Source organism: Andrena cerasifolii, chromosome 4, assembly GCF_050908995.1.
Source record: "Andrena cerasifolii isolate SP2316 chromosome 4, iyAndCera1_principal, whole genome shotgun sequence".
Classification (NCBI taxonomy): domain Eukaryota; kingdom Metazoa; phylum Arthropoda; class Insecta; order Hymenoptera; family Andrenidae; genus Andrena; species Andrena cerasifolii.
The window spans coordinates 20409076-20420713 of record NC_135121.1 but is presented as its reverse complement, the minus strand read 5'-3'; the positions used below and the strand labels follow the sequence as shown (position 1 = coordinate 20420713).

The 11638-nt window shown below is 36.3% G+C and overlaps 2 protein-coding genes across 8 annotated transcripts; one reads left to right on the top strand and one right to left on the bottom strand.

Moving 5' to 3' along the window:
* Nucleotides 1-1847: 1847 nt before the first annotated feature.
* On the top strand, nt 1848-4035 carry Cpb (F-actin-capping protein subunit beta). 4 transcript variants are annotated; one of them, XM_076810606.1, is made up of 4 exons: nt 1848-1964; nt 2795-3006; nt 3095-3467; nt 3576-4035. In XM_076810606.1, the coding sequence occupies exons 2-4, from the start codon at nt 2807-2809 to the stop codon at nt 3807-3809; spliced, it is 807 nt and encodes a 268-aa protein (XP_076666721.1). In that variant the 5' UTR covers nt 1848-1964; nt 2795-2806; the 3' UTR covers nt 3810-4035. The 4 variants fall into 4 exon arrangements, with proteins under 4 accessions (XP_076666721.1, XP_076666720.1, XP_076666719.1 ...); XM_076810605.1 differs by having other exon boundaries at nt 1898-2058; XM_076810604.1 differs by lacking the exon at nt 1848-1964 and adding an exon at nt 2204-2352.
* Nucleotides 4036-7349: 3314 nt separating this feature from the next.
* Nucleotides 7350-10440, bottom strand: Eef5 (eukaryotic translation elongation factor 5). Of its 4 annotated transcripts, none has more exons than XM_076810609.1 (5): nt 10309-10440; nt 8915-8998; nt 8382-8674; nt 8136-8270; nt 7350-8039 (listed from the first exon to the last, which is right to left on the bottom strand). In XM_076810609.1, the coding sequence occupies exons 3-5, from the start codon at nt 8655-8657 to the stop codon at nt 7956-7958; spliced, it is 495 nt and encodes a 164-aa protein (XP_076666724.1). In that variant the 5' UTR covers nt 8658-8674; nt 8915-8998; nt 10309-10440; the 3' UTR covers nt 7350-7955. The 4 variants fall into 4 exon arrangements, with proteins under 4 accessions (XP_076666724.1, XP_076666728.1, XP_076666726.1 ...); XM_076810613.1 differs by having other exon boundaries at nt 7350-7968; nt 10309-10435; XM_076810611.1 differs by having other exon boundaries at nt 10274-10344.
* Between the last annotated feature and the right edge of the window lie 1198 nt (nt 10441-11638).

Below are 11638 nucleotides of genomic sequence, written 5' to 3'. Positions count from 1 at the left end.
CCTTTCTCTTTATTAAGGCAACTTTTTCGAGTTAAAAATAATAATTTTTCATATTTTTTTAATTGAAATAAAAATACATGTTTTTGTCCCAATTACTGGTGCCCTTTTTGAATAACGTTCCCGCGGTTAGGTTATGTCTTCGAACTTTGAACCGTTCAAAACAGTTTCCCGATTTGGAATATATATTTTTAAAGTACTCATAGTAATTAAGAAATCCTGAAAATTATATCTGCAATGGATCTATGTTACTCATGTTATCAATAACATTCAATATAGCCTCAAAGCGTATGTGAAAAACGGCAAAATCCTCTTATTTAAGAATAATTGACTAAAACCTGGCATCTGTATGAAAAACATTTTGTGGTGCTGAATCGAAATATGACGTTATTGTTTGTGTAAACAAATTTTCTAAGGTAGTTCTCTTAATAAAAAATCGTTTTTTGTAGATAATTCAAAAAGGAAAGGCTAGAGAATTTTTTAAATATATTTTTCGGATTACTCGTACCTTCCCGTACCGATCCTCTTCTAGAAGATGATCTTAAGCTTTTGCTTAAGAAACGTTTGTGAATACCGCCCTGTCAGTAGAATCTGCTCGATTTCTGTTGCCTATCTGCCGTCAGATCGCGCTGCGCAGGGTCTGCTCGAATCCTGTTGCCTATCCACACGAGATCGCGCAACATCACAAATCAATTATACACAATGTAGTCGAATAATAATAAAATCTAATTAGTTTTAATTATTAAACCGTGTTACTATTGCGAGTTGCGATCCTCGCCCTAGTGGCGTTTAGCGCAAGCTTTTAAAGCGCGAAATTCGAACTTTAAAGAGTTAAGGATGAAGTTTATTACATTAGAAATTTGTCTTCGCCTCCTTCCTTCTCGCTCAGAAAACAATGTATTGATTAAAAAAAGGAATGAACGTAGGAAGAAGCCTGTTTCTTCGCCTCGCAATTCATCACCGACGTTGTTAAAGCACAGACGTGTTACAATAAAGTCTAACCTTTGATCAATCTTTAAATATCTTTGTTTCGTTTCTTAATAGTTCCGGATACTGTCTCCCTCTGTAACTGCTTAAACCTAACCTTACTTTCGTTTCACAGAACGAGTGAATGCGAGTGACGAACGACAACAGAAATTTATATTTGCATATTTTGCTTTTGTAATGAAAAGGTCATATTACAATTACATAAAAACACCTCTCGTACAGCAAAAAATGTTTTGAACATTTCAAAGTTCAAATACATAACCTAACTGCGGGAACGCTATTCAAAAAAGGGCACGGGAATAGGGACAAAAACTTGTATTCTTATTTCAATTAAAAAAATATGAAAAAATTAACATTTTCAACCCGAAAAAATGCCTTAATGAAGAGGAAAGTTCAAAACACCAATATAAATGTTCACCAAGCATAATTAAAGTAAGAGACGTCAGTAATTAATTCCTTCGCGAGCAAGTCTGCGCCAAAACACATTGCATCCAACTGGTCGACGAGTGCCACATGATAGCATCCAATTGGTCATTCACTGACCGGGACTTTAGTCGGTGGTGAAGAAATCGGGCATTAGTCGACTAGTCGTTGTAAATATATACGACAGATTGTTGTACCTATAGTATTTAAATACAGATGGGATTAAAGTTTCAATATGTATTCGTTTAATGTTATATTCACAGTAACAATAATCTGTTATTGTACGTATGTACATACATATATCAGCTTAAGTCCGACGTTCGATCATAAATAACAATTAATTGTCGTTTTATTCTCAATTCGGGGCGAATTCCACTTTCGCCCAAATTGCCCGCCGCGTTCGCGATTTGAGCGTAAGTGGAAATTAGAATTCGCCCTCAGTGTCAGACTTTCGTTTGCATTAAGTTGATAGCATTGCGTGACGTATTGGCCAATCAGCGCTAGTCTTGACACGCCCCTCGAATATTCGTTTTCGGTGACCGAATGCGGGTCAGAGGGTAAACAGTTACGATAAATTTTTCATTAATTTTGTAATTTTGATTGATTGATGCTCTGATCGACGTTCGCAAAATTTTTCAATCATTTAAAATGGTGAGTTTAATACTCCCAATTGCTAACCCTAACGTTATATGCTTTCCTTAATACTGTTAATCGGGATCGTTGCCGAAATGATAATAAACAATGTTTCACGTAACGGGATTTAACTCCGCGGAATCCATTGCCTACGGCCGAGTTCTTAATGGTTGTTTATTGTAAGAATGATTATTTCCTGCGATTTTAAAATCGAACGGAAATGTTCACCTAACCTTAACGTGGCTAAACGTCAAAATGGCGCCCCCCAATGACATACATTGCAATTTCGATTATTCGATCATCATTAACGAAGTATTTAGTACATTCAATTCATATAAATGTATATATTACTCGTAGCTTTTATCGTTGATGAGACGCGTTGCGAATGACAGTGCTTTAAATATTTCGTCTCCTTTGTACTGGCTAATCGAAGTTCGTAGTTTCTAGATATTTGCCTTTGTTTTTTTTAAGGATCATAAATTGGAACTACCGAAAGTTAATTGTAATCAAATAATAACGTCTCTGTCTACAGTGTACGGCTTGAAGTGAGAATTATTTTTTTGTCGCAATCGGATCTAAATGAACTTGCATAGAATCTTGTATAGCAAGGGAGCATAGCACGAGTCTGTTTTATCAGAGTTCAGTTATAATTTTGTAATCGACATTTAGTTGACATTACGTTGGGACGTAATTTCCCCGCTTTCAGAATGTTAAAAGCGAAAATTGAACTAACTTTTATGTGTCGCTTTCAAAGACGGAGCAACAGATGGATTGCGCATTGGATTTGATGAGAAGATTGCCACCGCAACAGATTGAAAAGAATTTAAGCGACTTGATAGATCTAGTGCCCTCTCTCTGCGAGGATCTTTTGTCTTCTGTCGATCAGCCTTTAAAAATCGCCAAAGACAAGGAATCTGGGAAAGATTACTTGCTGTGCGATTATAACAGAGACGGCGATTCCTATAGGTAATCATTTCAAAGAAATCACTAAAACCTTTACAATTATTTACACGACAATGTACATAGAATTGAGTTGCAAAACTATTTTCCCTAGATCTCCTTGGAGCAATACGTACGATCCACCATTAGAAGATGGATCGATGCCTTCCGAGCGACTCAGAAAATTGGAGATAGATGCGAACCATGCATTCGATCAGTATAGAGAACTCTATTTCGAAGGTGGAGTCTCCTCTGTCTATCTCTGGGACCTGGAGCACGGTTTCGCCGCCGTGATTCTTATTAAAAAAGCTGGGGATGGTTCGAAGAAGATTAAAGGTTGCTGGGACTCGATTCATGTAGTAGAAGTTCAAGAGAAGTCCACTGGAAGAGCCGCGCATTATAAACTAACTTCCACTGCAATGCTTTGGTTACAAACTAATAAGCACGGATCTGGGACGATGAATCTTGGGGGCAGTCTTACTAGACAGGTTTGTGACACACGTCGTCGTGTTTACGATAAACTTAATAGAAACGAAACGGAACAAAGCTGATCGAATCTGAAGGTACAGTTAGGTTTAATAAAGTTTCTCTTGCAGGTCGAACAAGATGCCCAAATAAGCGAAAGCTCCCCGCATATCGCCAATATCGGCCGCATGGTCGAGGATATGGAGAACAAAATTCGAAATACTCTGAACGAGATCTATTTCGGTAAAACTAAAGATATTGTGAATGGTTTAAGGTCCGTGCAATCGTTGGCCGATCAAAGACAGCAAGCTGCCCTCAGACAGGATCTCGCGGCTGCCCTTCAAAGGAGAAACGCCAATAATTGATCCTGCGAGGAAGATCAGTTTCCCTCTGACTTCGAAGAGTGTCAATAGGAGAAGAAAGTGGAAGAAACAAACAAATAATCGTAAATGATGAAATTATCAGATTGAAATTGCGCTACAGCCGCTGTGACAAGAATTTTGAACGGTTTCCTGTGATACGCAGGGCGCAACGGTAAAGATGAATTTTTCCTCAAGTATTAAAAGAAATTTGAAAAAAAAAACAACAAAATGGATAATTGAGTATCAATTATTAATTATGTCGAGATTTTGAATAAAATATTAAGAGACATTACGAGTGTCCTGGGTTTTATATATAGGGTGTGTTTAAAGGTATGTAACACCACGAGTCGATGTTGCATTTAACTTTGAAATAATCGATCGAAATATGGCTTTCTCAAGCTTTTCGTATTCATGCTCGAAATTTCTCACTCCGAAGCGTACGTACATACATCACATCCATGTACTCGTACGTAGTTCCTCTTCCATTATGTAATTTTTATGTCTTACCTTTTATTTATTTAAACGCGCGCTTATTGAATGTTAACTTATAATGCATTGTTACGACGTACAATGCACTTTCATAGTTTTATATATTGTTTATTAGTTTTTATAAATCGCTATATTTCTTGTTGTTTTCATGAAGATCTTGACCTACGTGAACGTACAAAATTTGTATGGTAGTGGGTGATGAACTTTTTTTTATCAAAGTGATCGTATTTCAATCACTCGATACACATGCGACGTTTAATACGTGTAGACATAAGTTACAAAAAAAGAGAAAAAAAATGAGAAGAGAAGACATACACTTGTATAAACGTATCTAATTTTTACAACGGATAAATAGAGAAAAGGAAAGCAATCATCTCGCGCATTTAGATAAATTCTTATTTCTGTGTTACATATCTTTCGACACATTCTCTGCGTACGTGTATACTGCGTGTCTCTCTGTGTGTGGGTGTGTGTGTGTATCAGAGTTGTGTGGTGCGTGCGGCGCTCATATAAGCGTGAGCACAAATATATTATATATATTATATGTAATGGCACTCGTAATGTTTGTTTAATCATTACTAATTATTAATAATACGAGATATAAGAGTATTAATGTTTGAAAAATGTAGGAATATTAAAGAGAATATTTGCGAATAAACTCGTAACAATTTCTTCCATCATTTCCGGATTCGTATACTTAAAACTATTTAAACACATACAAATTAGCTGAATATTGTCAACAGAATGAATGCATTTGCGAATGGGAGTCTTCGGCTCTCTGCCGTAGTAATCCCGTGGAACGCGTTTTCCAATTTGCCTTACTATCGTTAATTTCTATAGCAATTTAGAGAAATCACGGAATTACCAATATTAATATGCGTTAAATTCAGTCTAATTGCAAAATATCTGAACATATAATTTTAGCAGCATTGCTCAATGTAAGGAGAAGTATGAGATAAGCGATAAGAGAAATGGTGGCTAAAGCCATCGCTCGTTAAGTTCCCTACGAAATTGCATAAAAAGGCAACAAAATATCGGTGACACAAAAGCACCGAGGGCTTTTTTTCCTTTATTTATCCTCCATTGACTTTCGCCGTATAAACAAATGCTCGTTGGTATCCATTTATTTTGTATATTTTACGCCTGTGTTTTGCTGTTTCAAATTTCATAATCGTGTACTTTCGCATATACTTGTGTATATGTGTCTGTGTGTGTTTCCATATGCTTTTCCACTGCGTATATTCTGTATACGTGTGTCTTCGCCTGTTTATATACGCCAATGCTGGTTATACACTTAAAAATATCTATGTACCATCGTATAATATTCTTCAGTACCCCGCACATTATATCTTAGCATCTTTTGCCGCGACACGTAAGAATCAAAAATAATATTCCGAGGACACTTGCGAACGGAAGAGCAATCGCCAATACGAAATGCTAATTACTTCACTAATTCGTAATTTGAATTCTATTCCATATTATGTAACGTATCATCGCTACATAAATACTTACAATTATTTGTCGATTCATTTACAAATTAACAGTGCGCAGTAAGTGTTTGATATTTTAGAAAGAAAGAAAGGTAGGTAACTTTAGAAAGCAGTATCCTCGAAATATTATTTACACGTCTGTGCTCATAAAGTGAACGATTATCTTCTACTACTCTTCTGGTGTGTCCGACAATTTTCTATTTTAAGTAGAAATGGATACAGTTTGATAGAATGACCAGCAGTGGTGTATAATTAATTAAACTGAATATCGAGAAGCAGAAAAGAATGGTTTCCGTCTCTCGTGATTGAAATCGGACCATGAGGCCGATCGTTTTCGTTTCATTTCTTGTCAGTTTTCTTCTTTAATCGATTGAATTCATTTATCTAGGTCGTCTTAATCTTAAATTAGTCTGCTTAGATAATAGTAGCTTAGTTGTTTCTTATTATTCGTTTTTTTATTTATTTATTTAAACTTCCATACTTTTTTTCGTAAATGGTAGATTGGTTTGATTTGAAACCGAGTCTTTAGTGCGAGATGAAAATTCATACATTGGAATTCAAATTTCAAATCAAAAACCGAACGTGAGCGTTGAATAATAAATTTCAGAATTCAACTTTGAAGTCTTTATCGCTCGAAATTCAAATTGAATTCCAAAATTTCGCGCTGAGATCTCACAGTCTGATATTCGCTGAATCTGAAGTTTCGATTCGGAAAAATTACACATCGAATGTTACTTAAATATGGAATAGCGCTGCAAAATCTTAATTTCAAATGAAACCTCAGATGTTTGTAAAAAAATTAATAAAAATCTCTCGGGTCTACGTTTAAAGTTAAAGTTTTATATTAAGTTCTGGAATAGTAAGTAAATAATTACACTTCAATGTTTCAAGCGAGAAGTACAAACTTGTGTTCTTCGTATATAAAATTGAAAAATTAAGATAAAGGTTACATGAGAGTAATTTTTATCAAACTGGAACTGTAAATAAAAACTTTTTAAAATGTAAAAAGTTTCAAGGATCCAAGCTAATACAATCAGTATTGTACAATAAAATAAAAAGGCTCTATAAGGAGAAATTCTAATGGGACAAAAATTTCGGTTAAATAAATTTTAAGGGCTCTAATACAATATTAATTTCTCAACAAAATCAATTAGTATAGAACAATTCTGGTACAACTGGAATTCTAATGGAAATTAAGTAGTTAGATTGTTACATATATATATATATAAAAAAATCAGGGATCAGATCTTCTGAAACACAGAATTTTAATAAAAAAAAAGAAATAAAAAACAGATGAATTTGTGGAACTTGAATGAAGAAAAACCACAATTCCAACAAAATTAGGGTACAGTAGGGTTTAGAATTCTAATGAAATTGGAATTCTATCAAGTCCATTAGAATCGGAGTTCGAGTACATCGAGGCTTTAAAAAATGATACCTTTAAAGGAATTGAAACTTCAATTAAAGTACAAAATGACAAAGGGTTGTAATCAGTGAACGAAGCCTTTTAGATAATTAGAATTCTAGGTGTGGAATTTCAAGAAACTCGTGACTTCGATAGGGATTTTCTTTTGTAATCGCCATCGCGAAATAATTGGAATTCCAATAAAAGTAGAATTCTAACCATGTGCTAAAAATTTTTAGAAATCACAAATGAAGGCAGAACAGGTCCTCTTTCAAAATTTCCCACTGTCAAAATTGCCTTTTAATCGCAACATTTTAAGCCGCCCAAAAACATTCTTCCTTTTCTCAAGATCTAAGCTGATACTGTTTCTTGGTTTATTCTCTTTTTATTTGTTTTTTTTTCTTTGCAATTACTTCATTATTCGTAATCCTATCCTCCCCCACACTTAACACTCACGCACATTTGCCTTTCGCTTCCTTCATTTTAAATTATACGTTCGCCCTCTTTCCTTTTTCTTGCTCTTGTTTTGCTTCGCTTCGTTTTACTCTTTCTCAAATGCCCCCACGTCTTTCCTTTCTATTTGCTGGTGGTAGTTGTTATTTTTAACCATTGATCATCTTGTATTGTATCTTAGGTTTCTCTTAATATATTAGCTGTGTGTGGTTTGTTTTCTTTAATGTGATGGTGGAGTCTGGACTGAACACAATTATTTATCGATGGCAGTGTTGGTTTTGATGGCAATCACAACCTCTTCACCGCAGGCCTTCAGCACAGTGCACTGAAAACAAGACATTCCTGGTTTCTTTCCCCTTCCCTTTTTTCAGTTACAAGTTTACTTCTATTTGCTTCCTTATGTATAAACAGTTCGAAAGAGAAATCTGATTAAATAGATTCCTTCTTAAATGCGTAAATAGCTCTCCAGAATTATACTGTTTTGGTACTCACAAGAAGCTCCTTTCCAGCCTCATGATCCGCACGCAACTGAGCACCCAATTCACCATCAGGAATTTTCAGATCCTCGCGGAGCTCACCATTATCAGCCATCAGGCATAAGTAGCCATCGTCTGATATGTCTGCTAGCTACAGTGCACACATACAAATTTTACTCAAACATGTTTTTCTAAATAATACTGTTACTGTTAAACAAGAAAACATTAATATATGAATGAAACTAGAAAAACTTCCAAGTACCTGATAATCTTCCCGTTTAACAAACGGCACATCCATGTTGTGCGTAGAGGGGCAAATATCCTCATATTTCTTTGAAGTGAAAATGTCAATGCCTACAAGATGTACTTTGGCATGGCCGTGTTTCCCTGTCTTAGAGGTTGACATCTCCACAATTTTACATGGTCGAGACTTGAGCATTACAAACCCATTTTTACGCAGTGCCGAGCACTGCATAGGGTACGTTACCGAGGCGCCGGAGTCTCCGGTCTCGAAATGAGTATCCTCTATATCCGCCATCCTTAGTTTCTGTTATTCTAAAATTATGATTTAACGCACATTTGGTAAAGATACTCGAATACAATTTCCTAATGTATTATCTACGAAATTTTTTGACGCAAACTAATTCGTTCCAAGATATTCAGTTTCTTAAATTGTACGTATACCATGGAACGACAGATGTCTCGAGGGATCAATGTGTTGGTAACTGATGGGATATCCTCAAGATAAATATGTAATGTACGATAGGCCTCGTTACGGTTTAGGTGTTTACTTACAGTTTTAGTAATTCAAAGATTCACTCTGACAAGGAGAAGTTCCAGCAATGGTCGCCGATTTCAATTCAATTCTTTCTGGTTAATCTACAGCAAAGACGAACAAACATATAACAGGTCATTTGTGTGAATGTGCAATATTTAAAAAGATAACTAACGTCCAAGGTTTTCTTAGAATCTAAATTAATAGAAGAAGTAACATATTAATTTCTGAACTCAAGATTCTGTTGGACGTATCTTCGTAGCATTGCGCCAATTGCCTTACAAAATAGTAGAAAGCTTTTCATTAGAAAAAAGAAACCACGGCGAATAACTCAAGAAGGAATAATTTCTGGACTATTTGTTTGTTGGTAAAAAAGCACTGTATCTTTAAAATCTTATATGTATTACAAGTCTTTCGAAATTACCATATGGATATAGCGCACGATACAATAAGAGCTAACAAGAGTTACATTGATCAAAAACAGTATCAGAAATCACTAAGATTTTAAGTCGATTACAATTTCAAATATAAACAAGACTTAACACAGCCGAAATAAAAATAAACCCAATGCAACAAGATAATATTTCATTTAGCTCGGCGAGATGTCAGAATTGCATCGATATTATCATTTAAAAGAATGATACAAGCGTAGAACACAAAATTATTCAATTCTTAATGTACACTGCAACGTGACATTGTAAACGCTTTGATCACTGCTATTTCTACCCGAAAAGTTGTATCGATACGCCAGCACTCAGTGCAGTTGTAATCTTTAACTGTAAAACGTGCACGGTCTAATTAAAGTGACACTGTTTGAAACGGTAGGAGAAGTATCATGTCTTTGCATAGCATGGGACGAGTTGGAAGAAATTTCAAAAAATTCCAGGCTTTCGAAGGTGTTAGGGGGGTGAAACGGGGGCCGGGGCGGCCGGAGAGAAGCGGAATACCGTGCGACAGAGCGATCCCAGGGAATGTTATCACAGAGAGCTTGAATGTTAGAGAACTCCGGCAAGCTTCGAGGGGACGATCGAGAAATGCACGAACACGTTGCGGAAGTACGATCTAACCAAAGATTCGACCCGGCTGACAGTTCCGTGATTATCAGAGGCCCCTTATGAAAAATCAACCGGCTAATCTCGCGACCGTCGAATTACCTTCGAGGGCAAGTTTACTGCGGTTTTTTCACAGTTTTCCTCGAGAAGATGGCGCGAAAAGGATCGCGTGCGGTTCGCTGTCGAAGTTGCCGACTCTCGAAGGAAGTTGCGAGTTATCGTGGCTACCGATTGCTCTCTAATAATGCCGTTCTTTACTATCCGGAGGTTTCGATGCACGTTCTATGAATTTGCTCGATTGATCACAAGCCGATCGACTAGACTCACCGTGAAAAAAGGAGAACAGACTGGAGGATACTCACATGTGATCAAAATGGACACTCTAACCAGAAGAGCTGGCTGCGCTTGCGCGAACCGCTAATCGGTGACAGGGGGCCACCCGAATAGATCCACGGATTCCGGCTGGGAATCTAACGCATGGGGCCGTGGGGGTAGTGCCGAGAACGGGAAAATCTTATCGCCGCTTGGGAATTTAGTGTGATGCGCAGGCGTCGCACTGCGTAGTGAAATCTGGTAAATTTCACACTGTACACCAGGCGCGCGTAATTATTCAACTTTTCGACTAGGTAGACCGTAAAATGAAATTAATATATCTAGCTTAATTAGTCGCTGCAACTTAGAAGCTAATATCAACAATCATAATTTAACATATTTGTTTAGGATTATAATATATGTACATCAGAGATGGGCAAAAAATTATTTCAAATAAAAAATTGATTTCGAATAAAAGACAAAAATTTTATTCGAGACTCATTAAATAAAAATAACTCAGAATTATTTTTATTTGAAATAAAAACTACTTGAGCTCAAATAACTCTGGGAGTAGAGAGCGCGAGAGAGAACACGATTGTTTAGATTAATAATTATATTGTGTTAAGTAAGTTATTCGTGAAACTTATCGCGGGATGTAACGAAGGGCTTGTGTTTTTAGAAAATACTGTGAAAATGTGTGAATTATTTACAGGTAAGTAAAAATGTAATGGGTTGCGAGTCACAATAAGTTTCACGAATAACTTGACACAAAATAATTATTAATCAAAAAAATCGTGTTCTATCCGCAACATCTGATAAACTATTTAAAAAACCCGCCGTCCCTAATATCCCTCTACTGCTTGGAATAGTGATCCTCAAGGGAGTGAGCGGTACATACAACCGCAGCCATTCGTGACAAAACCGGAATATACATAACCTAAACATTCACTAAACTACCTGCTTTCCAAGCTGCTTGTTCATCTATCTCTTTCTATCCGTATTTCTATCTCTCTCCTTTTTACGTTACCTTTCTCTATTTCCGCTTTTGTCACAAATGGCGGCAACCAATCAGTGGCACGCCATCTATCTCTATCCTGCTCGTGCACGCTCCCCCTCTCTCGCGCTCTCTACTCCCAGAGTTATTTGAGCTTCAAATAATTTTCAAATACAAATGAATGAAAAGATGAAAAAATTATTTGTGACATTTCAAATACAAATAACTTTCAGTAATTCGCTGACAAATAAAGATAAAGCCTGTTTTATTTGATTCATTATTTAAATAATGCCCATCTCTGACGTGCCTTCGTCCGGGCACGTTTCTACTTATCTATGGTAACGTATAAGTACGTAAAGACGGCGTTCGAACGAAATTAATATTTC